At 26.3% G+C, this 25468-nt stretch overlaps 4 protein-coding genes across 5 annotated transcripts in view; 2 read left to right on the top strand and 2 right to left on the bottom strand.

Moving 5' to 3' along the window:
- Window positions 1–7395, bottom strand: part of LOC129614294 (integrin alpha-PS2) — a 28693-nt gene extending 21298 nt beyond the window's left edge. For both annotated transcript variants that reach the window (XM_055528831.1, XM_055528833.1), the window contains exons 1-3: window positions 7246–7395; window positions 4088–4508; window positions 188–315 (exon numbers count right to left, since the gene is read on the bottom strand). In XM_055528831.1, the coding sequence (XP_055384806.1) occupies window positions 188–315; window positions 4088–4251 (292 nt within the window). In that variant the 5' untranslated portion in view covers window positions 4252–4508; window positions 7246–7395. The remainder of the gene's footprint in view (window positions 1–187; window positions 316–4087; window positions 4509–7245) is intronic.
- A 2081-nt stretch (window positions 7396–9476) lies between these two features.
- On the top strand, window positions 9477–14342 carry LOC129614256 (integrator complex subunit 6). Its single transcript, XM_055528755.1, has 2 exons — window positions 9477–9707; window positions 9807–14342. The coding sequence occupies exon 2, from the start codon at window positions 9836–9838 to the stop codon at window positions 12632–12634; it is 2799 nt and encodes a 932-aa protein (XP_055384730.1). The 5' UTR covers window positions 9477–9707; window positions 9807–9835; the 3' UTR covers window positions 12635–14342.
- Window positions 14343–15028: 686 nt separating this feature from the next.
- On the top strand, window positions 15029–18122 carry LOC129614433 (DNA replication licensing factor Mcm3). Its single transcript, XM_055529028.1, has 5 exons — window positions 15029–15300; window positions 15355–15632; window positions 15716–16727; window positions 16785–16933; window positions 16986–18122. The coding sequence occupies exons 1-5, from the start codon at window positions 15235–15237 to the stop codon at window positions 17929–17931; spliced, it is 2451 nt and encodes an 816-aa protein (XP_055385003.1). The 5' UTR covers window positions 15029–15234; the 3' UTR covers window positions 17932–18122.
- A 596-nt stretch (window positions 18123–18718) lies between these two features.
- Window positions 18719–25468, bottom strand: part of LOC129614432 (tubulin beta chain-like) — a 95554-nt gene continuing 88804 nt past the window's right edge. Inside the window, exons 6-7 of the mRNA XM_055529027.1 lie at window positions 19743–20065; window positions 18719–19043 (exon numbers count right to left, since the gene is read on the bottom strand). Of these exons, the coding sequence (XP_055385002.1) occupies window positions 18936–19043; window positions 19743–20065 (431 nt within the window). The 3' untranslated portion in view covers window positions 18719–18935. The remainder of the gene's footprint in view (window positions 19044–19742; window positions 20066–25468) is intronic.

Below are 25468 nucleotides of genomic sequence, written 5' to 3'. Positions count from 1 at the left end.
ACTTATATTTGAATTGTATTAATGTTTGATTTGTAAAAAATATACCTGCCTTACTCGTATGACTAACTTTTGGAACTCAAATATGGAGTACAAGGATTTTCGAAAAAATTTTAACATAATTTCATACTGAGTATAATATTTCAAAATTTGGAACATTATGATCGAGTATTATATAAAAAACGTGTACCTTTTGAGTCAAATGGAATTAAAATACAACGATTTGTTTCTTGTAAATCACATCTATATACAGCACCAGGTCGTTCAACTCCTGTCAAATTAAAAGAATGATGAGTTTTCGGTGCACCAACTATAACCCTAAAATTAAAAAAAAAAATATTGCAATTAACTATTTCATTAATAATATTTAATTTTAAATTTTTCATAAATTATGGTTGAATTCTCTTCAACATCGTATTTTAAAAATGTGAGAAAGATTTTAATGTGGGCAGATAAGTATCTTATTAATATTATGTATACGTATATATAAAGGTAGCAAGTAAAAACATGAAACTGATTTTTTTACTATACAGAGAGTAAAATAAACAAAGCTTTTTGTATTTTCGAACACTTATAAACTTAGGAATTTCTTAATATTTATTCCAAAACCAAATATATAACGGGTTAGTCATTTACTGATCGAAAACTAGAGTTGAATTAACTTCACAAAAAAATTAAAAAAAAATTACATCATGAATCTCAAAGATAAAGCAGTTTTTAAGGAAATAAAATAAAATTCATTCAAATATTAAAAGTTCATGTGCAAATTTTTACAAAATAATGTTCCCTTGAATGAAAACAGTAAAAGTTTTACAATTTTTTGTATTCCTTTTCACGAATTACTCGGTTAGTTTATAAATGTACATAGGCTTACTATACTTTTCTTTCAGAAATGATGCAGGCGGAGTATTATTTGTGAATCTTTGTCATTAAATTTATAAGTTAAATGAAGAAAGAAAAAAATGCAGAATTAAAAAGAATTGAAGAGGCCCCTCGAATATTGCACTTTAGCGAAATTGATCCCGAAAGATCTTTGTTTTCAAACCCTAAATTGAGCTAGCCATTGAAAACTGGTTAAGAATCTTATCACAGGAGCTAAGTTCGTAACATATTGGAAAAACTTTTCTTTATCAGCAATTTACAATCTTAGTTTGAAAATGGGTTTATTTCTCGCATTTTTAGTCAATCTGAAATTTTATAAATGCAACTTAAATCAACATGCGAAAAATTTCGTCTGCAAAGTATAATGTAAAACTGGAAAGTTTCTTCATAGTTCGGAATTTGTATTATTACCACAAAAATTGCATTAAACCCATTTAATCAAAATGAAAAATTTTGAAATCATTTAAATTCAAACAAACGCATTGCTTGCAACAAGCAAGGAATATTTGTTTCTTTACATGCGATTTACCGCAAATCTTGCTCATATTCCAATAAAACCAAAATACAGCAAAAACATATGTAGATACGAATTTCAATAATGAAACAATACGCGAATATATAAGTATATAAAATATAACTAAAATAAATAAAGTACCTTGTCTGCATAACTATAGTTGTACTATTAGCGACACAACCAAGATGGTACAACTTTTCTGAGACCGGAAAATTTACAGTAATTTAGAAAAATTTATTTTGTAATTTTTGTTTTTATTATACAGGTACTCTCGATTGCACTATTAACATTTACAAATGTTAATAATGTTAATAATGTAAGTCATTTACAAAGTGAAAACTTTTGGTCTTCACTTCAATACGAACCAATCAAATATTTCAGGAATATTGTGCGTAGGAGAGTTTTTCGTAAGTATAAGTAATGTGTGTAAATCTTGAACTGACTATAAGAACAGAGTTTTTATGCAAAATATTTTTGATGTGACCAATAGCGAAAATATGAACTTTCTGATGTGGATCAATTACAGATTCTAGTATATTCTGATGTCTCTAAAAGAGAATGTCAGTTGGAATATAACACATACTTACATATTATATATGTATGTATATATTAAATATATTTTTTTAAATTTATGAAATGTAATTCTATAAATTAGTTTTATATAAATAAATGACCTTCTTTGGAAGGAATTCACTCTTTCAACTGAGTTTAATTGTTAAAGTTAATCATGACATCATTATTATTACATAAGGTATGAACTTAAAGCAGCGGAAAGAAGCAGATAACAATAAAATTTTTGGAAATTTCAAATCATTATTTATAATTGACATTGATTATTATTTGTTAACGATTGAATCATTATTGATATTGCTTGCAAGTTAAATTTTCAGTTGTCAGATTTAATAACGATAAAAATCACTATAGAAATATTCTGTTTTTATCGCTATTTAGTTATATATCCTTGAGCAGTAAATATGAAGGCTGTTTACTTTCAAGAAGTAAGCCTACTTTCGTTCATAGAAAGTGGGTTGGGCTAGAAAATAATCTACCTTCCAATGATTTTGGTTTTTCAATTCTAAATAATGGATGAAGAATTTCGTTTAAAATATAAGTACTATGAAATTACTCAAAACGTTCAATAAAAATTTAATAAGCAAATTTAAATAAACCTATTAACAATCAGATAATTTGTGATAAAGTGAAACACCACTAATATAAAAATAATTTCAAATTATAATTAGAAAAACTGTACGTACAATGTTAAAAATATTTGTGTAACAAACTTGTGTCAGCTTGTGTAAACGATTCAGCTAACGCTTGCTTAACGCTTAATCATGCAATTTCTTTAAATTTAAATAGCTCGTAACAAATGGAAACATGATGTCAGATTTTATGAATTCTTTTTTTTAGATAAACTAACGTAAACATGTGAGTCATATACGAGTACCTTGCTTACATAACATATAAAATTGTATAGTATGTCTGATTGACTGACTGATTGATTGAGTCAAAACATATGCATTTAGATTAGATAAAACATCAAATAAAATTCACTAAGGACGGATCCCTTTCTTAGCAAATTTTGGTATTGGAGGTTTTGGAATCCAAAGTTAAATGAATATATAAAAGGTTCAAATAGTAGTAAGGTTCAAATTCAGTTATCTAAATCGATAGTTAATTATCTAAATCGACATTTGGAAGAATGAAGTGATTTTTAGGTCTTGAGTTAGGTTGAACTTTAAAAAAAGGTGCTCTCAGAGAGTTAATGAATTGATCTAACAGTTAAAACGTTTGATTGTAGAGAAATAAAAGAAGCACTAATAAACAGCATGCAGTATTCTCCTATTGTTTAATCTACTTTCTATCGGTGTAAAGCTGCAACTTGTCAGTGGACTTTGCCTATTGTCCCTCCGCATAAATATACAGGATATCTGAAAAGTTCCCACACTTTTTTTTAAATATTATTAGAACTGCTACATGGATTAAGAAATCAACATTGTTAACTGGTCAGAGACGTTTATTAGAGTAGTAATGACAATATTCAATAACAATTTACGGCGGGTGCTCAAAATTAGCTCCATTTGCAGTAATACATGCACGGAGGCGCTTTGAAAAATTGTTTGCAATGGTCACGCACTGTTCGATGGTAATTCGATGGTATCATATAGTTTGATCATATAGTGACAGGACGGGCGCTACAAACACGCTTCGACATGCTCCCCTCCTGGTAACGTTTTATGGCATCATAGACAGTCATTTTTTTGTAATCAGTCGGTCTTACAATCTAAGTTGTCTTCATACCTTGACCTGTGTAATTCTATAATAGTAATGCGCTTGTTATCACGATATTGTAGTTGTACACCATGCTCCTTAAGTGTTATGATTCGGTAAGGACATCCAAGGGCAAAAAAAAAAATTTCAACTCAAAGAAGGTCGAGTATTCTAGATTAGAGATATCCAAATAATTGTGTTGTTTGTATACATTGTTTGAAATAAAAACATTACAGCCGAAAGCAGTTTTTTTTTATGATTAATGAAAATTTCTGTTAGTAATATGACTAATTCATAGTTAAAAATCGCCCACAATCCTTTGAATTTTTTTTCAATCTTGCTATATATAAAATTACAGCTGCTATTAAATTAGTTTTAACATAATTTTTTGGTTAACGTTATTTATATGAAGTATTAACTTACCAATTTTTATTAAAATATCTATGAAGCACAACACTAAATCCAAACATAGAACCTGAATTTCCATAATGCTGATTATAACTTTCAAGATCTAAATTATATTGAAAAGTTGGACCCAAAAAATTGCACAGTAGAATTAAAACATAATAAATATTATTGTACCACATTTTAACACACAAAATAACAAAGAAAATTTCGTATTTTCTTTTTAGCTAAATTAATAAATAATTTTTTTTTTTTTTGTTTAAAATTGTTATATCAATTTAACTTAATTTAACTATAATTAAATTAGAACACAATTGACTTCATTTCCACATTTGGATAATTTTAATATCAAACTAATATTATAGGTATAACGATTAATTCGTTGCTAAATACGTTTGGCACAATGCTATATTGACCATTTAATTATAAATATTATAGGCTGTAAAAAGTAAAAAACAAACAAAAAATTTATTTTAAATTTTAATTATAATTTTAAAATTTGTATTAATTTTTCTATTTTTTTTGTTTAAATTTATTTATTTTTCATTTTTTTTATGATAGATTTTTAAGAAAAAAAATATTCTTTTACACTCAATTGCATTTAAACAGCATACTTAGATAAAATTAAATACTTATATTGTTAATGACCTAAAATTTTTTACACTTTATTTTGATAAAATTGTGAAAATTTCTACTTAGAATAATAATCTTGACATTGAAACTCGTATAATTATTTGTTTGTATAGGTTTATTTAACATTATAATAATTGTTATTTTTATTAATGATTTTTAAATACATTACTTCATATCCAGTATGTATGTATGTATACATATATACACGAAAAAAAAATATTAGAAAAAAAAATTCACAATTAATTTCTTTTTTAATTTAATTGTATATAAAATCTTTCTTATCACACAATTTCATTGAAGAGTTTCAAATAATTTTAGAAAAGAAATATTTGATACAAAAATTTAATCTCATCAAATTTATAAATTAAAAACTGTTCCATCTTTAACCTATGCAGATATATATATATGTGTATGGACTCCAATACATATATTGAATATAATTCTACTACATAAACAATTTTGAAGAAAATACCTATATTAACTTTAAAATTTTACTACAGAACATTAAACTTCTTATTAGGAAAATAAAGAAAAAACAAAATAAATAAAACCGTTTTATTAAGCATTTTTGGTAAATAACACTATAAATATAATTTGCGACACATGTGCCTATACATACGTATGTACATACACATTCAGACATATATATTTATGTTAAAATTATATACGTTCATATATAATGTATGTATACAAAAGAATATGCGGTATGTAAAAAAAAAAATACTTAATATCATGTGGGATAAAGTAATGTTTATGTGACTGCATTAACAATTCATTTATAAAATGCCTACATACATTAATGCACATTGTTTTCTTGTCAACAATAAAAGAAAGAAAGAAAAACCAAACAAATCAACTTCAACAGCATTATCATGTTTTCTTATTTTTAATTAATAAACATAATAATGAAATCTGTTTTAATTCACAATGATAATCATTTTAATAATTTATTTAAAGTTTTATAATGTTTTATGTAAAAAAGAAAAATACAAAAAATTAAATTAAATATTTTTTTTTGTATTTTATAAAACAAAAATTTTTTGGTATTGTATGTGCACTATAATTATATTTCAATGTATTTAATAAAATCACACATCCATACAAACAAAATCCTCGAGCATAATAATTGTATATATATATATATATATATTTTACAATTCAAACAAAAACAATAATTAATATGATTCCCCTACATGTGTGTTTTAACTTGAAAATAGCATCGTTCATTGAATAATAATTATATTTTAATATGTACACAATCTTCAACTACCGAGTTTGTTAGCCAAGAAGAGAACATTTTTCACTACATACGTATATATATATATATGTATATGTATGGATGTATATAATTTAAAGGTACTTAAATATATTAAGTAAGTACACAATTTTATATTAAAGATACTCAAAAGAATATCTTATAATATTATATACAAACATTCTTATATAAATTAAAAGTAACGTTATAGTGAAACAGTATATAATAAAAGTAGATCCCACAGATGAACATACAAACATACATATTATATAAACATATTTGTATGTACCATTATGTGTGTACGTATAACGTAAAGAGAGAGAAAAAAAAATGTTTTAAATAAACAATATAATAAAATATACCTACATAAAAAAAAATATAAGATAGAAAATGATCTTTAAGATTTTGTTAGAGTAGGCGTGACCTTATTCATCTATGAGATCACTGTAACGATATGTGCGCATAAATATATATATATATATATATATATATATTTATATATAATTTCGATGTACATATGTATGTAGATTATTTTATGGTTATTATTTAACAAAATATAAATACATATATGTACGTACATATGTACATATTGTCATAATTAAAATTAATTTTCTAATGGCATAAATAATGTTTTTTAATTAGAAATTTGCAATTTTTTTTTTATTTTTTTCAATAATATATATTTTAATTTTATTTAAAATTTCAAAAATTTAAAATAAATATGTTTTTAGGCAAATAAAAAAACCATATGGTTCACACATTTTTTTTTTCTTTAACATCGCACGTTTAATGCATTTTTTTTTTCTTTTTTAACTTGAAATTTTCCCTAAGTCTTAATACATATACATACATATATAACTAAATACATACTTATTTACAATTCACTTTCCTACATAATTCTCTTCTATTCTTGTATTTTAAACCTATCTTAGCGCCTTAAGTGCACTTTTCCATTTATTATATTCATATATATACACGATGATTAACATATGAGTATTTTTGGAAAAATATATGTATATATGGATGTACATGGATTTACCTATATAATATAATTTTAAATTTTATATAAATAGATTTTTAGTTTTTTTCTTTTACATTTTTATTACTCCTTATTTTTCTTTATTATTCTTTTATAATTTATCTTTTTTTGCCTTATTCTTGCAATACTTCTATTAGAATATTAAAAATTTAGAATATTTATAATGATCAAATAGGTTATTTTATTTTATTTGCACCATATATAGATATAATATAAATATTTTCTTAAAAATCTAATTTTTAAATATACCATAAAAAAAACATAATAAACTTAAACTATAATTTATTTTCTTCGAAAAAAAAATTTATGCAATTTGGTAACTTTTAAATTCTATTAATAAAAAAATATTTTTTTTTATTTTTATATTTCTTTCTTATTATCACACATCAAACGTATTCCACGAGCTGTTATTCGAGACTGTTGAATAAAGTATCTCACAAATTAATTTATGGTATAATATCTTCAATTTATTCTCTCATAACGTTCAAATTTTACAAATACTTCTAATTCAGTGGCGTATCGAGTTAATAAGAACAAAAACTGAATTGTTATTAAATTTTAATTTAATAATTATAAAAATTAAATAATTAATGTAAGTTTCGGTTATATAGTTAGTTTGTTAAATATTGAATTTATTTTCAATAAATAAGACAATTAAAATTGCATATGTGTAAAAGATGGTAATATAAAAGTTTATTGTGGTGAATTTCAATTAATGTAATTTATTTATTCCGTCTGTAATTACTCTATTACTCGATTCGCAAATACAATGTTTGTTCGAGTACTAAATACTTTAAAAGTTTTATAGTTATTCGAGTTCTAAAAGTTAACTGAGTTCGAAAAATTTTGTATTAATTTTGTATTAATTGTATGATATTTATTATATTGTGTGAAATTTCATGTATAGCCAAATTATTTGTTCTAAAATTATTCATATAACAAAATTACATTCCATGTTTTTAAAAATATGACTGTACGGTAATACAATTCATAATAACTGTTGCCTTTTTAAAAATTTAGATTGCATTAGCAGTTCCCTGTTTGAATTGAATTATCTAAGACCTAAGAAATTATCCAACCAAATTTTGAAAGTGGCGGTACTGTTTTGTATGCTAACAAAGCTGTTGTGTGCTAACAAAGCGACTGAATTTCTAATAATTTGTATTTAACTAATATACAGCAAGAGAAATACTGCATTTAACTAATATGCAGCCAGAGAAATAATGTATTAGTTTACACTTATTTGTATTATATTTGATAAAGTTGAAACTACATGTAAAGATAGAGCATATTTGGCCGGATATATCATCATTAAAAAATTTAATACATTTCAGATCCTAAGAAATTCTGTTACAGAAAAGTGAAATATGTAAGTATATGTATTTTTATATAAAAATTTTATACAGTTAACAGTTGGATTAAAACCAAATTATAAACAAAAGTTACGTACACAAATTCAAAATCAAATTATTGGCAAATATTAGAATTGTTTTACCAATTATAACATCTTTCGTATCTCAATAAATTAAAAAAATATTATGTATAGAAAATATCCTGTGCAACAGGATATTTTCTATCTCGTCTAAATATGTTCTGTCGAAGAATAAATATTACGAGATAAAAATTCAATGTTTTTTTCACTTGAAGTAAATTATTTAAAAATAAAAATATATTAATTTTTTAAGTTACATTCAAAAAGAAAAAAACCCTTATTTTTAATAAAAAAAATTTGGTCCGTTCTGTAGTAAATTTATTCTTTTATAATCCTTGGGTTCCAGATTGTAGGGAAAAAATTAGCAAACAGCCTTTTTATTATTTCACTTAAATGCTGCAACGCAAAAAAATTATAAAGTAATGTATTTACACCAAGGGACATAATTTTAAATTTCAGTTGTCAAGATCGTATGAGTATGCTTTGATTTTCGCATATAATTTTAATATTTGACAACTTATCTTAAAAAATACCAACCTTATTATGTGGCAAAATATAAAATTTGTAAATACACTATCAACTTGTAGCACTGCATTTTAAATGCAAAAGAATATTTTAAATGACGCATTGTATTTCAATAAAAAATCACATAAAATTTACATTAATTTGATTAAATTCAAATTGTGTTTACACATTAAATACATTCAACCCTTGTTTTCAAATTTTCTATGTTAATAATGAGCTTATGTCATCTTTATTATAAAGAAATGATTACGACGTTAAGATTATTTTATTAACTACATACATATATGTTTGCATTCAATTTTTTGATTTTCTTTTCCGAAATTCAATTTCATTCATTCACAAGTGTTTGATTTGCAAAAATATTGTACGACAACGCAAGATTTGTGTTTTATTCCGATGATGACATGAATTTTGTCTTTCGACATCCCTATTATGATTTCGTTGTTTAATATGTATGTAGTATTGTAGTATGTACATAATTACAAAACGTCAAATTATTAATTTCTATTTTCAATTGACCAAATGTACTGAATTTTAATACGAATGTGCAATGTAGGTATATTAAATTTATAAAAATTCTTGCAACATAAGAAAAGTTCCAGTTTATTACAATTAGGCGAAGCTTAAGCGTTTCCTTGAAACTTAGAAAAAAAACCTAGTTATAAAAAAAAAGTATTACCTACTTGAGATTAATTTAAAAAAAAGCAAATCGGATGCTAAGTATCCTGTAGTAAATTCTAAAAAAATATAGAAGGTAAGAATTATTATTGTATAGAAAAACCATTTAATTATTACTTATTAATATTAAAAAAATTATTAAAATTAAATTAAAAAAACATATATGTTTTTTTAGAACAAAATTTGTATACGTTAAAAAAAAGGATGACAATTATATTGTTTCTAGTAGATACTTCGGCATCTATGTGCCAAAAAGCCTACATTAATGGAGTTCAAAAAAATTATTTAGATATTGCTAAAAGTGCAGTGGAGATATTTTTAAAATACCGACAGAGGACTCAAGACTGCCTAGGTGATAGATATATGCTTTTGACATTTGAAGATCCCCCAGCAAATGTAAAAGCTGGATGGAAAGAAAATCATGCAACTTTTATGAATGAGTTAAAAAATTTGCAATGCAATGGATTAACATCAATGGGTGAGGCTTTAAAGAATGCCTTGGACTTACTTAACCTTAATAGAATGCAGTCAGGGATTGACACATACGGTCAAGGTCGTTGCCCATTTTATTTAGAATCATCTGTAATTATAGCTATAACTGACGGCGGCAAATATTCATATCGAAGTGGAGTTCATCAAGAAATGATCCTTCCACTAAACTCACAAGTCCCTGGGACAAAATTTACCAAAGAGCCTTTCAGATGGGATCAACGATTTTTTGCACTAGTTTTGAGGATGGGTGGCAGTAAAGGTGACGACAGAATGGAAGGAAAAGTTCCGCATGATGACTCACACATTGAAAGGATGTGCGAAGTAACTGGGGGGCGGTCTTATCGAATAAAATCGCACCATATTTTAAATCAATGCATTGAAAGCCTAGTTCAAAAAATTCAACCTGGTGTTGTTTTACATTTTGAACCATATATTCCAAAAGAGTTAAAAGACGGTGAAATGCAGGATATATCATTTCAGGCTATGAAGAAAATGATATTTGTAATGAAAAATCCAACTCAAAAAGCATATCCTGTAGGCTACTGGCCTTTACCGGAATCTTTTTGGCCTGATTCAAAATCTACAACTTTGCCACCACGTGACGCTCATCCAAAAATACGAGTGATGTCTCCCTCTATTGATGAACCACAGATTTTGCGAAATTTTCCAGTTGACAAATATGAAATGGAACCTTCTGCTCTCACTTTACAAATATTATCTAAAAGAGAACCTAATAAATGTTGGCCTGTCTGTATTTCGAACGGATTGCATGTACTGGAAGTTCCTTTTGGTTTCTTAAAAGCAAATCAAAGCTTTACACAAGTTTATTTATTTGTTCTAGCGTATAACTATCCGCTACTGCTACCATTACTATACGATCTGTTTCACAAATTTCTTTTAAATCCACCGAACGAGTGGATGTATAAATTCAATGCCTACGTAAGATCACTTCCGCAGTATTATTGTCCTTTTCTACGTCGAGCTCTTGGGACTTTAAATGTTCCTCCACCACTGTTGCAATTTATGCTACCCGAAAATATGGATAACTTTTTAAGCCCTAATGTAGCAAATTATTTAAAACAAATGAAAAATACTGCAAAACAAGATCAAGAAAATTTATGTTTACGGGTGTATAAAATTTTAAAACAAATTAAACCACCTTATAGACAAATAGAAACAACTAAACTTAATGTGAACAATAATCTACGACGAGATCCTATAAGAAATCCAATGCTGAAAGAAACATTTAACAAAGTACATCATGAAATTGTAACTTTTGATAATTATACCATTGTAGTCCCTTCTTTAATTCCTCAAATATCAGTTAAAAACTACCGCAATCCATTTGATATAGTTCGAAGAGATTTAATTGATGAGGTTTCCAGAATGAGTAGTAATTTTATCAAAGCCTTCAGTTCCGGGTTCAATTTAACAACCAAAGACTCTGGACATTGCTTGCCTATTTCTGAAATGGGAAACTACCAAGAATATCTTAAAAATAAGGAAAGCCCATTAAGAGAAATCGAACCAACTAATGTTCGGCAGCACATGTTTGGAAATCCTTACAAAAAAGATAAACATATGGTTATGGTAGACGAGGCTGATTTGGGTGAAGTTGCGCCGGTGAAAACAAATACATCAAATATTTTGATGAAAAAGAATGAATCGAATGCACGTATGAACAGAAAAAGGAAAGCTGGTCCCATAAGAAAGGACTTCATATTTAGACGTTTATCTGATGACAGCAGTTCTGTAAAAACGAGTCCATCTAGATCCGATGTCGAAGACGACATTTCTGTTGCATCAGACGATTGGAAACCAGATCTTTTCGAATTTCAAGAACCGGAAGATCTTCCCTTTAATGGCAATAGTTCAAATTATCTAAACTGCGAGCTTGAGAAGGAAGCAGATGCTACCGAATTAAAATTAGGAAGCTATCAAGTGGTGCCTATTACATTCAATAACAATTTCGCAAATATCCAAAATAACATTGCAGAATCGTCCGTTTTTAGCAATCCTTGTTTTGATAACCAAGTTTCAGAACCATTTATAGTACAAAACATTAATTCCCATAATGAACTTAATTCAATTTCGACAAATGCAAATTTAAATAACCGAAATGATTTAAATGATCCCGAAGAAATTTCTAAAATATTGCAACAGTGTCGAATAGAATCTGTAGATACTAAACTTGCTAAAAAGATAGATATGCTACAAACAGACGAAAATTCTGAAGCAGATGTTATTTCACCCGAGCAATATGAAATTATTAAAAAGCAAAATTTGAAAACAAGATCTATTGTATTCAAAGATATTCGAAAATTGGGTCATAATTATTCTGATCTTTTAGATCATTTAAGCTTAGTTCAAGGAAATCTTGAAACAAAATCAGAGTTTATTCAAATGTGTGTTTATGAATCCCTTCGTTTCCGTAGAAAAAAAATGGCGAAATGCATTCGTGAGTGGTGGAATTGTTATACAAAAGCAACCAGCGATACTGAAGGATTCTGACTACAAACTTTATTTTGTTCACTTGACTAAAACTTATGGGAACCACTTTATCAGCAAATAAACAAATTTTTTTTTGGAAATATTTTCTTAATCATTCGAATTTTTATTAGAAAAAATATAAAATAATTTACATATAACGTATGTATGTATATATAAATCTCTCGATTACTCCTAGCGTTAAATCCATATTTTTTGAAAATGTACATATACATATTTTTTGAAAATGTACATATACATATTTTTGTACATATATGTACATACCTAAACATATTTTTTTAAATTTGTTTTATTTTGGTTGTCAAAGTAAGTTCAACAAACAATAATTGATATAAACAAATCAGCACTGCGAGTCGTTCTACCCTTCTTTTTTATTTTATTTTATAATCTATAATAAATATTTAAGTTTCATTAGGATTTCAGACAAAGCTTTGTTTATTTTTAAATTTGGTAGGTAGAGCATAAGCTTAAACTAGCAGAATAACAAAGAAATTATGGCTGATTCTTTTACATACATACTCATATATTCTTATTTGAATAATTTTATAACGATTTACCGAACATTATTGATCTCTTTCTAGGTTGGCTTCGTGTTATCAAGTCGTCTTTTAAAGTTAAATCACTATCTTTGTGGCATATGCACATCCATGTCTTCTAACCAAATGATCACTAAGTTCTCGACACTATTATGTAGATTTGTAAAACTTCTTGAACACATTAAATTTATATCCTGCTTTTATTTAGTTTGTTTTCATAAACAATTCATTAGGTAATGCATTATCTGCTATAAGTTAGAAACGTAAAATTTTAAGGATTATTTTTAAAAATGAAAATTTATTCGCCTAACACTTCTTATTCAAAGTAAACATGCTAATTTTGCATCATTAGTTTTTTTATGCAACAAGTTATGGTTGTTCCAGTTTTCGCCTGCAATAAAATTTGGTAACTTTCTAATATGCATGTATTTTGTTTTGAACCTTGATGTTTTGCTACAAAATAGTTATTTTCTACAATCAATCTATATTTAAGTTTTCTTTTTAAGCAAGGCTGTTCCCATTGATTTTCCTAGATCTTTTGTTTTTTGTTTTCATCCTTTAAAATATTTTGTTTTCATAAATGAAAATTGATTTTTTTAGAAAAAATATTGATTTTTTTAGTCTTTTAACGAGTTCGAATTGACCAAAAACGTATAAATTGCGTTAAAAAATTTCTTCAGTACAAATCCGAGCTCAGATTCATCACCCTATTTTAAATCTTCATTTTTTCATTTTAATTTAGTTCTTTAGTTTTTTTGTTTGACCAAAATAGAAATTCGTTTCCCAACCATTCTAAGTGCAATTGCAATATTTTTTCTCATACTTTATGTTAAATTTTTTGTTAGCTTCTGCTTTACGATTCTGTGTACATCCCATAATAACTCCATTTTCGACCTCATTATTTAATTTAAGAGGAGCATTATTTAAATTTTCAATGAATTATGCGCTTTTTCAAAAAAATTTCTACGTTCCATTGTTATATTTTTGACTTTTATAAGCTTTCCGACAATTACATGTTGTTATTTGATAATCCACCTTGACATTGACATTGCAAAAATTGAAGGTACCAAAATTAGTAAATGACAGCCTTCTATAAAATTTTTTGCTACCAATTTTTAACTTCATTATTTTTCAAAATTTATGCAAAAGTCCCAATAAGTGGCAAGATAGTTTTATTACCATTAATTTATGCAAGTAATTTGGCATATTGTAAAAAAAAAAAAAATTCGAATCAACAAACAATTTTTATTTTTTTAAGAAGAAAAAAATTAACAAAAGCCAATTCTTTTGACAGTACTCAAAATATATTATATACAATAGAATTTGTTTAAAATATTACAAATGCCACTTCATTTGTATGTGAATAAAATTTTTCTGAGAATGTATCATCAAATGTAATTGTAAAAAGAACGCCAAAGCAGGGAACGGGAATGGCGGATGATTTGCTTTATTAACCTAAAACAACAGCGGAAAATGAATTTAGTTTATTTTACTGCCTACGGTTAAACTTGCGACGATAATTTCGCTTAATTTTAAGCGTTCGCCTCCAAATTTGCGTTTTCTATATGGATTCTGACATTTTGCGCGGAAAATCGCTTGTTATGTTTTTAACTTAACATATCTTTTATTGGTTTCGCAAACAGTTTTTTTTTTGTTTTGTTAAAACATTCTCAATTTCAATTCATAATTTTTCATTTTAGATAGCTTTGTTTGTTAAGCATTATGCATTACTGTAAACAAATTTGCGATTCCTGAGCTTAAACGCAATATGTACTTAACTTAGTGTATACAACTGTACCAACTCTTAATTTCTGAACGTACTAAATTTTGACAACTCAATCTTGGTTGAGGAATGTCAAAATCTTAAGGATATTCCCGCCAAAAATATTCTAATTCATTTTGTTATACTGCTGTAAAAGTGAATGTTGATTAATTGCTAGGGTCGAAATAAAAATTTTAATATAAATAAAATTATTTTAGTTACAATATTCACTGTAAACACTTTTATATTTGGTAAAACTAATATAAAAGTAAGATAAGGTAAAGTAGTTACAAATTAGATCTGAAATGGCAGAAGACGAGCAACATTTAAGAGAAATTCAACGTGAATATTTAGATTTCTTAGATGATGAGGTATAGCATTTGAAACTATAAATTTAGAAGAATTATTTTAAGCCGCTTTTTTAGGAAGATCAAGGAATTTACAGCAGTCATGTTAAAGAAATGATTGCTCAAAATAGCAAACGCTTAATTGTGAATGTGAATGATATAAAACGGAAGAATCCAGCAAGGTCAGCGGCCTTGTTAGTTGCTGCATTTGAAGAGCAGCTAGCTTTCGGAAGAGCTCTAAAGGAATATGTTTCATCAATACAACCTTCATATTCAAAACAGCATGATGATTTTTTTATTGGATTTGAGGGTTGTTTTGGAAATAGGCATGTTACACCAAGATCCCTTACATCAAGGTATGTTATAGTACATCCATATTGTACATACTTATGTATTTATCGTGAGGAATATGTAAGTAATATTTTAATTTTTTTGGTAGATTCTTGGGTAATCTCGTGTGTGTTGAAGGAATTGTTACAAAAGTTTCTTTGATTCGTCCAAAAGTTGTTCGAAGCGTACACTATTGTCCTGCAACTAAGAAAACTATGGAACGTAAATATACTGATTTAACATCGTTTGAAGCGGTACCAAGTAGTGCTGTATATCCAACAAAGGATGACGAAGGCAATTTATTGGAAACGGAGTTCGGACTCTGTACGTACAAAGATCATCAAACTATAACAATTCAAGAAATGCCAGAAAAAGCTCCAGCTGGTCAATTACCTCGATCTGTTGATATTGTTTGCGATGATGATTTAGTAGACAAATGTAAGCCGGGTGATCGTATTCAAGTAGTTGGAAATTACAGATGTTTGCCTTCGAAACAATCTGGTTACACTTCTGGTACATTCAGAACAGTATTGATTGCTAATAACATATCACAGTTGAATAAAGACAGCAATTTGAAAATAACTAGAGAAGATGTGAATTTTTGTAAAAAACTTGCCAAGAATAATGATATTTTTGAGCTACTATCGAAAAGTCTGGCCCCTTCTATTTATGGACATGAATATGTGAAAAAAGCAATTCTCTGTTTGCTTTTGGGTGGAGTTGAAAAAGTTTTGCCAAATGGAACGCGTTTAAGAGGCGACATAAATGTTTTACTAATTGGTGATCCAAGTGTTGCAAAATCACAAATACTTCGATATGTTTTAAACACTGCTCCAAGGGCTATTCCTACAACAGGACGTGGATCAAGTGGAGTAGGTTTAACAGCGGCTGTAACAACGGACCAAGAAACTGGCGAACGTCGTTTGGAGGCTGGTGCGATGGTTTTAGCGGATCGAGGTGTTGTGTGTATTGATGAATTTGATAAAATGAGCGACATTGATAGAACTGCAATACATGAAGTAATGGAACAAGGTAGAGTTACCATTTCGAAAGCTGGAATTCACGCTTCTTTAAATGCAAGGTGTTCAGTTTTAGCTGCGGCAAATCCGGTTTATGGAAGAGTAAAATCAAACTCAATTTTTTATTTTAAAATCATCTAAATATTTTCTTACTTTTAGTATGATCAATATAAAACACCAATGGAGAACATAGGACTTCAAGATTCTTTATTATCGCGTTTTGATTTACTATTTGTAATGCTTGATAATATTGATAATGATATTGACCAAATGATTTCTGATCATGTTGTAAGAATGCATCGTTATCGGTAAGATTTAAAATGATTACAAGTAAAAAATCTACATGTTTATCTTTATTAGGGATCCTAATGAGGCAGATGGCGCTGTTTTATCGATGGGTAACAGTTATGCCGATAGCTTGGCTTTTGGAACAAATGAAAACCATAAAGAAGCGTTAGTTTACGAAAAGTATGATCCACTTCTTCATGGAAAATCTCGTTCCAAGCAAGACAGAATACTTTCGGTAGAATTCATGCGAAAATATATTCACATAGCTAAATGTTTGAAACCGAAACTATCAGAACAAGCTTCCGAAGTTATTTCAAATGAATATTCTCGCTTGCGATCACAGGATCAAATGGATTCCGATATAGCAAGAACACAACCAGTAACTGCACGTTGTTTAGAAACCTTAATTCGTCTGGCAACCGCACATGCTAGAGCGCGGTTAGCAAAAACCGTTACTGCAGATGATGCTCAAGCAGCAATCGAATTAGTACAATTTGCTTATTTCAAAAGGGTCTTGGAAAAAGAGCGAAAAAAACGTCGCAGGGATGATGCTTCTGATGAAGATGATATTGATGCGGAAGAAAATGGTACTACTGAAGAGAATAGTGAATCAACTGCTGAAGCAGCAACACCAGGAAAACGTGCACGCAAAAGGACACGAACCCAACCAGAGTCCGATGATGAAGAAATAATACAACCACCACCTGATGAAGGCGATTTGACTAGAAGAGAAACAAGAAAATCTATTGGTACAACGTCATCAGCACATTCTACAGAAGAAATAACTCCAAGTGAACCAATTGTAATAAGTGAAGATCGCTTAAAATTATTTAAAAATATTGTTGCAAAACTATTCAGAGAATCGAGAGTTGATAGTTTACCATTAGAAAAAATTACAAAACATATAAACGAAAATGTTGAAACTGCTTTTAGTAAAAGTGAAATCGAAGCTGCTATCAATAAAATGACAGACGACAATCAAATTATGGTAGCTGATAATATTGTTTTTCTCATATAATCGTTATTTTGCTATATGAAATTAATTATTAGAAAGTACAACACATTTTCACAGTTTTTAAAGGATTGTTTAGAATTTAAGATTTATATATTTGGAATACAAATTATTTAATTTTTACAAAATAAGTTTACTTTTAGTTATAAGATATTATTAAATTTCATATAAAAAATATAAGCATACATTTTTGTCTAGTTAAGAAAAATTTTATTTGCTATTGTCACATTTTGCGAGGCAGTTTACTGAATAAGTCTGTTCTATCAATATCATCACGTTTCCTTGATTCCATAATGATTGATTTTCAGCACTGTCATGGTACTTCTTGCTTTACTATAAAATTTTTGAAAGTGTGACTTACTAATGGAAACAAAATTGTTGACAAAAATTGAAAAATACGTACGTGCATGATAATAATAATTTTGAAAAATTAGTTGAGTAGTACATGAAAATACCTTATTGTTAATATGTATTTTTATACTTTAAAAATTGTATAAAAATAGTATACATTTAAATTCTTTTGATCATCACGTCACCTACGTGTAATAAGTTGCTAGATAAAAACGAACAGTTCGATTGTAAGTGATTAAAATATAAAAGTAATAATAAGTATTTGTGGAGCATATAGTTTAACGTATGTACATATTATGTAATGTAGTAATGTAGTAATGTTTCTTTGTAGAAGCAAGAAGTACAGTTGTATTTATGTACCAAATGTGTAATAAGTATTTGTGTACCAAATTACCAAATTTTTTTAACTTTTCGTTTTCTTGAAAAATAAAAGTATACAATATTTTAAACTACAACGTCTTTATTTTGATAATTAAATACATTTTCTAAATGAAATTGCAAAAACAAATTTTTTAATTTTAATTATTTGTGAAAAAATCATGTCTCATTGTTTTTTTTTAAACTTAATTACATGGTAAAAATAAAAAATTTAAAACAAAATTGCATCAATCTTTCAGTACAAATTAATTTTAATCGGTGGTTTTCTGATATAAAAATTGTTACATCATTTCACCTTCAACATGATTTTGTTCTTGTTCTTGTTCCTGTTCTTGCTGTTGTATTTCTTCTTCTTCATCAAATTCAGCATCATCTTCCGCTGAGGCTTCCTATTGATTTATTTGAAAGAAAATTCACATATTATTTTATTAGTTTTATTTTTATAACACATATTTTTATTTTTTACATATGCAAGTCGTATTTCTATGAATGTACCACCTTCAAATCTACATTTATGTATTAAAAAAAATCTTGTGCTTTTACAGTTTATTAGAAAGTTTTTGAAAAATGTTCATAGTAAAAGTACATAATACGTTTTCAAAAATAAAACACTACTCTCGATTATTTTCAAAATTTAAATACTATTGGTTCTGTATGAAAAAGGATATTTTAATGTTAAAATAATCGAAGAAGAACCAGTTAATAGATTTTGCCTTACATGCTTTAAGCAAAGAGGCAGATTTCGTATTTAATCTAGCATTATTAGTTTCAGTCTAAATTTAAGGAGTTGGAGTATATGTATTAGACTGAAATGGACTAGAAAGAAAAATAATTAGCAGAGGAGGGAACTGTTTTAGAAATATGAATGCTATTAAATATGTCAGCAACTTTAAAATATAGAAATAAAAATTTACATTAAGATAATCATCTTTAAAGAAAATATGTATGTATGTAAAAAGTAATCATAACAAAATGAAAAAGATATTTAAATGTACTTTTTCATAAGAGCTTTGGAAATTCATGATTTATAATTTTGTCCAATAAATATTATTTTGTATTTTAAAATTTTTAAAACCTTCTTAACGTACCTGGTACTGTTGATATTCTGATATTAAATCATTCATATTACTTTCAGCTTCTGTAAATTCCATTTCATCCATACCTTCTCCAGTATACCAATGTAAAAATGCTTTACGCCTAAACATTGCCGTAAATTGTTCTGAAATTCTTTTAAATATTTCTTGGATTGCTGTTGAATTACCAATAAATGTTGCTGACATTTTTAAACCTCTAGGCGGTATGTCACAAACAGCTACTTTAACATTATTTGGTATCCATTCAACAAAGTAACTGCTATTCTTATTTTGAACACTTAACATTTGTGTATCAACTTCCTTCATTGACATTTTACCTTTACGGAAAATAATGTAAAAATAATGAAATAAATAATATAAAAAAAGAAATGAGAATTATTAAAAATAAAAATTAAAGAATTGAAAAATATAAATTCAAAAAACTTATAACATAATTATAGTGTAGCATATTTTATTTCATATATCCAAACCAATATTTTAAAGCATTCCTTTTCTTCCATAATCAAACTGTAATCCCTAAAAGAATGAGTTTTTTCATAATAATTTTAATTTTTTATTTGAAGAATAAAATAAAGATTTTGTGAAGAATAAAATGTCCTTGCATTTAAGTGTATCTAAATATTCGAATATTATGCACATAGTGAAGTTGTTAAACTTATGATAAGTAGATTCTATGTTCACCAAAACTGTAGATATTACACAAACACAAAGAAAATTAGAAAATTGTGTAGGTGATTGACGGGGGAGAAAAATTGGAAGAGGAGGGGGAATAATACATGAATGTGGAAAAACCTACAATATTTTGTTGTTTTTAAGGAATTTAAATCTATAAAGTTAATCAAAGGCGTCTTATACACTTGTAAGTATAAGTAAGTGCACTTTTGTTGATGGCTCCACATGTGAAGTTTAGTGCAATCTTATACCTTTCTTTTATTATTCTACTCCATGTAGTGAGTAAAAATGTTTTAAAAAGTAATCGTATTCTCACATCTAAAGTATCAGTGTATATGAGACACCTACGTTTGTGACTTCAATAATTTTTTCATTTTATAAATTTTTTGCCAATGAAAATTTAAGAAAATGGTCAAAATTCTGTAAAAAAATCCAAAAATATCAAAAAATTACGAACGAAATTATTATCGGTTTAGAGAAAACCAAAAAAATAAAAATGAAACAAATTACGTAGTATACAAAATTAAATAATATATGGGTTGCAAGTTCTTTGCTTTTTCAAAAAATTGTTTATGTGAATGTTCTATCTTTTTTGGAATCGAAGTTATCAGCAAAAAAAACTTGGGCAAATAGAAATTTCTTGAAGATCTCCCTGCATATAAATATTGTACTCTTTACTGAATCACCCTGTATCTATGTTTATAACTGATTTAGATCAGATTTAGATCAGATTAGTATTTTTTAGTACATTTCCAAAAATATTTTTCCTCTGGAAGCGGCAAAAACGTACATTTGTTTCTCAATTTTATTTTAATGTTCAATTCTAGCAATAATATTTTAAAAATTATCACTTATGTAATATTATGTACATCTCCTAAATTTATGCCATATGTAATAAGAGAAAACTATTGAACCAGTAGAGTGTAGACCATTGAAACCTCTCTAAAGAATAAATATGTAGATAATATAAAAAATAGAAATTCTTGATTTAAATTATTAGAGAGAAAGGTTCTACTTTAAGAAATAATCAATTAATCAAAATTTAACAAATTTCAAGGGATCCAGATCAAATGAAAGTTCAACCTTACAGGAAATTAAAGCTTAATAAAAAGCTTAACATTCAAAATAAATCGACTATTCTAATTACTCATAACATAAAATAATTCGCATATTATTCTAATGTGAATTATTTGAAATTTATTTGAAGGTTTGAATTATAAATTTTGTGGCGGGCCCCATTTACAACAAAACAATTTAAGAATTACAAATCTCGCGAATCGATCTAATAAAATTCTGAAAGTTTATTGGAAATTCTTCAAATAATAGATTTGATTTTTGTATGTGTAATTCACTATAATTTTATATTTTTTTTTAATAAATTTAATTCGTATAAAAATTTTAAAGTTTTCCTGGGGAAAAAAAAATAACCTTAAAATTATTTTCTTTTTTTTTTTAAATTAAAAACTTTTTAAAATAACAAGATGAAAATTTCATTCATAGAATGCAGTAAAAAGTTGACGGAGAGGAAAAATTGTCTCAAATTAACAAAAGGCCCAACAATTTTAATGTTTCCAAAAGATGGGAAAAAAAATTTTACAAAAACAAATTCTAATAGGATTTTCCTTTTAAATTTTTTTTCTCCCATCTTTGTTTTTTTTTTCTTTGGCTCGAAGAAAGAGTTTAAAGAGTCCAAAAGTTTGATTTTTTTTTTCGCCCTTTGTAAAATGCAAATGAACGCAGCTTATATTATTCAAGAAGGATATAAGTACGAGTATAATATTTTAAATAGAAAACTAAGGTAAAAAACAAATGATTTTTTTTTTCGTAAGGACTTTTTAAATCTCCCCCAAATGTCTATTATAAAATATTCATTGAGTTTTTAAATTTTTCTATGAAGTGAGAATAAAAAGAAAACAGATTTGGTCCCTTAGCTTTCATTTTATGTATATATACATATATTATGTATATAAATATATTTGCATTATATAAAGTTGGGCATTATACATACGTACATATTATAATGTTAAATGAACTAATGTATACATAAAATAATGTACAAAGTTAAGTGTTGTAGTAGACAATTGACAAAATTTTTACTGAATTTTTTAATCTCTTCTTAAATATACCAATTTTTGGAGGATTAAATATCCATTATTTTGTTACAAAATAAAATGAATAATAAAATTCCTTTGTTTTGAGATTTTAAAAAAGAATGCGGAAGGTATTTTGTGTTATACATTTTGTATATATGTATATATAAGATGTAATTTAAAATTTATAAAAAGAAAAATAAAAAATAAATAAAAATATTAGGGAAATTTACGTAATATAAAACAAAAAATTAAATTTTTTTAAAATAATAAAAATAATTTTTTTGAATATTATTCCTTAATAAAGACTCATTGTTATTTATGTGGCAATAAAATAAATTAATTAAATTGATTTTGTTCTGGTTTTTAATTTAGTGAAAAAACAAACTATTTTTGTTGCAGTACCTTTCTTTTTCTTTAATTTTTCTATAAATTTTAATTTGAAGGCAAATTTTTGGATTTGTGAAAAATTTCTAAATAAAATTATATAAATAAATTAAGTTTTATTTGAAGGGCTACCAATGCAAAGAATTTTAAGATCAATTTCCTAAAATTCTAAATAATTTATACATGCAATTGTAAATGAAATTAAAATATTTAAGCAATGCAGTCTCATCAAAACGATTTGCAAGCGCATATTTTCAAAAAAATTTATGTATCTTGATTTTGAAAATTCTTCATATAAAACACGTTTGATGAATTTTTTATTACAGGATATCAATGAATAACATTATGTATTGCTTGTGATTTTGACCAATTAGCTTTAAAAGATCTACTATATTAAAAGTGAAGCTCTGTGTGTGTACTAATTTTAATTTTGAAGAATTTTTTGACGTAAACTTGACGATGGCAAGAAAGTTAGTAATTGTTTAACAATTTTAAATAAAAATTAAATTTACTAACAAAATTATAAAAATTTACAAAAAATTATGACTGAGATTTGAAATATTAAAAAATTCAAAAGTAGTTTTTTATTTTATGAAATATTTTTATGATACAATTTGGAATTATTTGTCATGATTGTGAATAGTTATTAAGTAAGATTAAATTATATTCAAAATCGGCAATATTGTTTGATTTAAATGTTTGTTCCTACTTTTATATATATGCTTTTACATGACAACCATCGTCCAAGCCGAAAATTGTGCTGTGATTTTACTAAACACATTTTTGGAAGCAATAACGTTACTATAACATCTGTGCGTCAACATTTTTAGCATATAAGTGGTTAATTTTTCCAATAAGTTTATTACTGGAAATTGTGACCAACGCAATAACCAACATTTTTCCATTTTTGTTCAAAAATGTTGCAAATAACTATGCGCATGTAAAATAGTCAAAATGCCTTTTTTGCTGCAAATTCATCAATGCTTTTTGTAAAATTGTAGGAATTATTTTCGACACAATTCCTTTTGTAAGTTTAAATGTGATATCTTCTGATTAGTAAAAGTTAGCAATTAAAGAGAGTTTTTTTCATTACCTAAGGCAATGTTAGTAATTTAAATTATAGATAATATTTGGTTCTGGTAAGGTGAAGTAGCCTAGTAATTGGTCTCTGCATAAACCACATAGTTGGGTCCTTCATAAATAGCAATACAACTTTTCTAGCATTTCCCGAAAAGATCTAAGTAGCATTATGTTGCGATTTAATTAAAGCGTATTTTGTGTGTTGAATTTGAATGTTCTTGTTTTCGATGATTCTGGTTAATTCTTTTTATATTATATAGTGAGAAGCAAACGGTAAATAAAGTCAATGAGAAGTAACAGTTGACTAAACTAATTTTGTTTGAAATTCATTTTTCTTAAAACATTTTACCAGTATAGAGCACCATTTTAATAAAAGTATATTGAAGTTATAATCATAATTATAGATGATGTATAAAATATTTTCAAAATACATAATGAAGGATTCAATATGGTTCTTATATTTATTGTTATACTCTAATATATAGTTCTTATATTCAGTTAATGTTATTATATTTAGTATCCTATATTCCTTAAGGAATTACAATTTCTTAAAAAAAAAATTACTTATCTTATTGATGTATGGAATATAAAATTAAATAAAGGATATTAAAAAAATTTCTATAAGAAACAACAAATCTAATCTTATTTATTTTTATGTTTCATGAATTTTTCATAATTGCATTCGATGTTTCGTTTCACATTCTATACATACAAACTTCAATTGTCTTACTATATAATTTTAAAATTAATATTTTTTTTTGTAAATTTCCCAATATAATGTAGATAAGGATGCTTGAATGTAGTAAATGCATTCTAATTATATACTATATAACAAGAGATACCAAACTAAAATGTCAAATATATTGTATTTATTCTCTCTCTTGTGCAGCTTCTTCAAACATACTCTTATCTCTAAAACAAAAAACAAAAAAAAACAGAATGTAATTTGAAGTAAATTTCCAGAAGGAAATGAAAATATTACAGTTTATATTATTATACACTAATATACGTAATTGCTATTATTGTAAAAATTATAATGAGCATCGGGAATTTATGAACAAGCTTGTATTTTTTTATGTTATTAAGTATATTTTCTTATAATAATGCATTTTTATATTAGAATAAGAATATAATATGAGCATATGCGATTCACTTATCTAAAAAAAGGAACTTATTCCCCATTATATTTATATATACAAAAAAATATAATGTTGTTATACATATTTTAATTTTTAACGAAATGCATCATGTTGCACTACACGCTTTAAGTAATATACGATGTGTAATACGAGTATTAGAGGGAAGAAAAACAAGGAAATCATGTTTAATTCCCATTACATTAAGTTGTATAACAATAATATCGATATCTTATTAAAATGATTTAACTTTTATATTATTCAATGGTAATGGTAGTATACATGCTTTCAATTAATAATTGCAAGTAACAAGCTATATGTCATGTTTATACAACTATGCACAATCATTAATAAT

This window comes from Condylostylus longicornis, unplaced genomic scaffold (genome assembly GCF_029603195.1).
Source record: "Condylostylus longicornis isolate FDR11 unplaced genomic scaffold, ASM2960319v2 ptg000107l, whole genome shotgun sequence".
NCBI lineage: Eukaryota > Metazoa > Arthropoda > Insecta > Diptera > Dolichopodidae > Condylostylus > Condylostylus longicornis.
This window is presented reverse-complemented; position numbering and strand designations above follow the sequence as displayed.

Excerpts from the sequence above, each read along its gene's own strand:
- LOC129614256 (XM_055528755.1), top strand. The coding sequence starts at position 9,836 with ATGACAATTATATTGTTTCTAGTAGATACTTCGGCATCTATGTGCCAA.
- LOC129614433 (XM_055529028.1), top strand. The coding sequence starts at position 15,235 with ATGGCAGAAGACGAGCAACATTTAAGAGAAATTCAACGTGAATATTTA. Across the intron at positions 15,301-15,354 it reads TAGATTTCTTAGATGATGAG|GAAGATCAAGGAATTTACAG; the intron begins GTATAGCATTTG and ends CCGCTTTTTTAG. Across the intron at positions 16,728-16,784 it reads CAAATCCGGTTTATGGAAGA|TATGATCAATATAAAACACC; the intron begins GTAAAATCAAAC and ends TCTTACTTTTAG.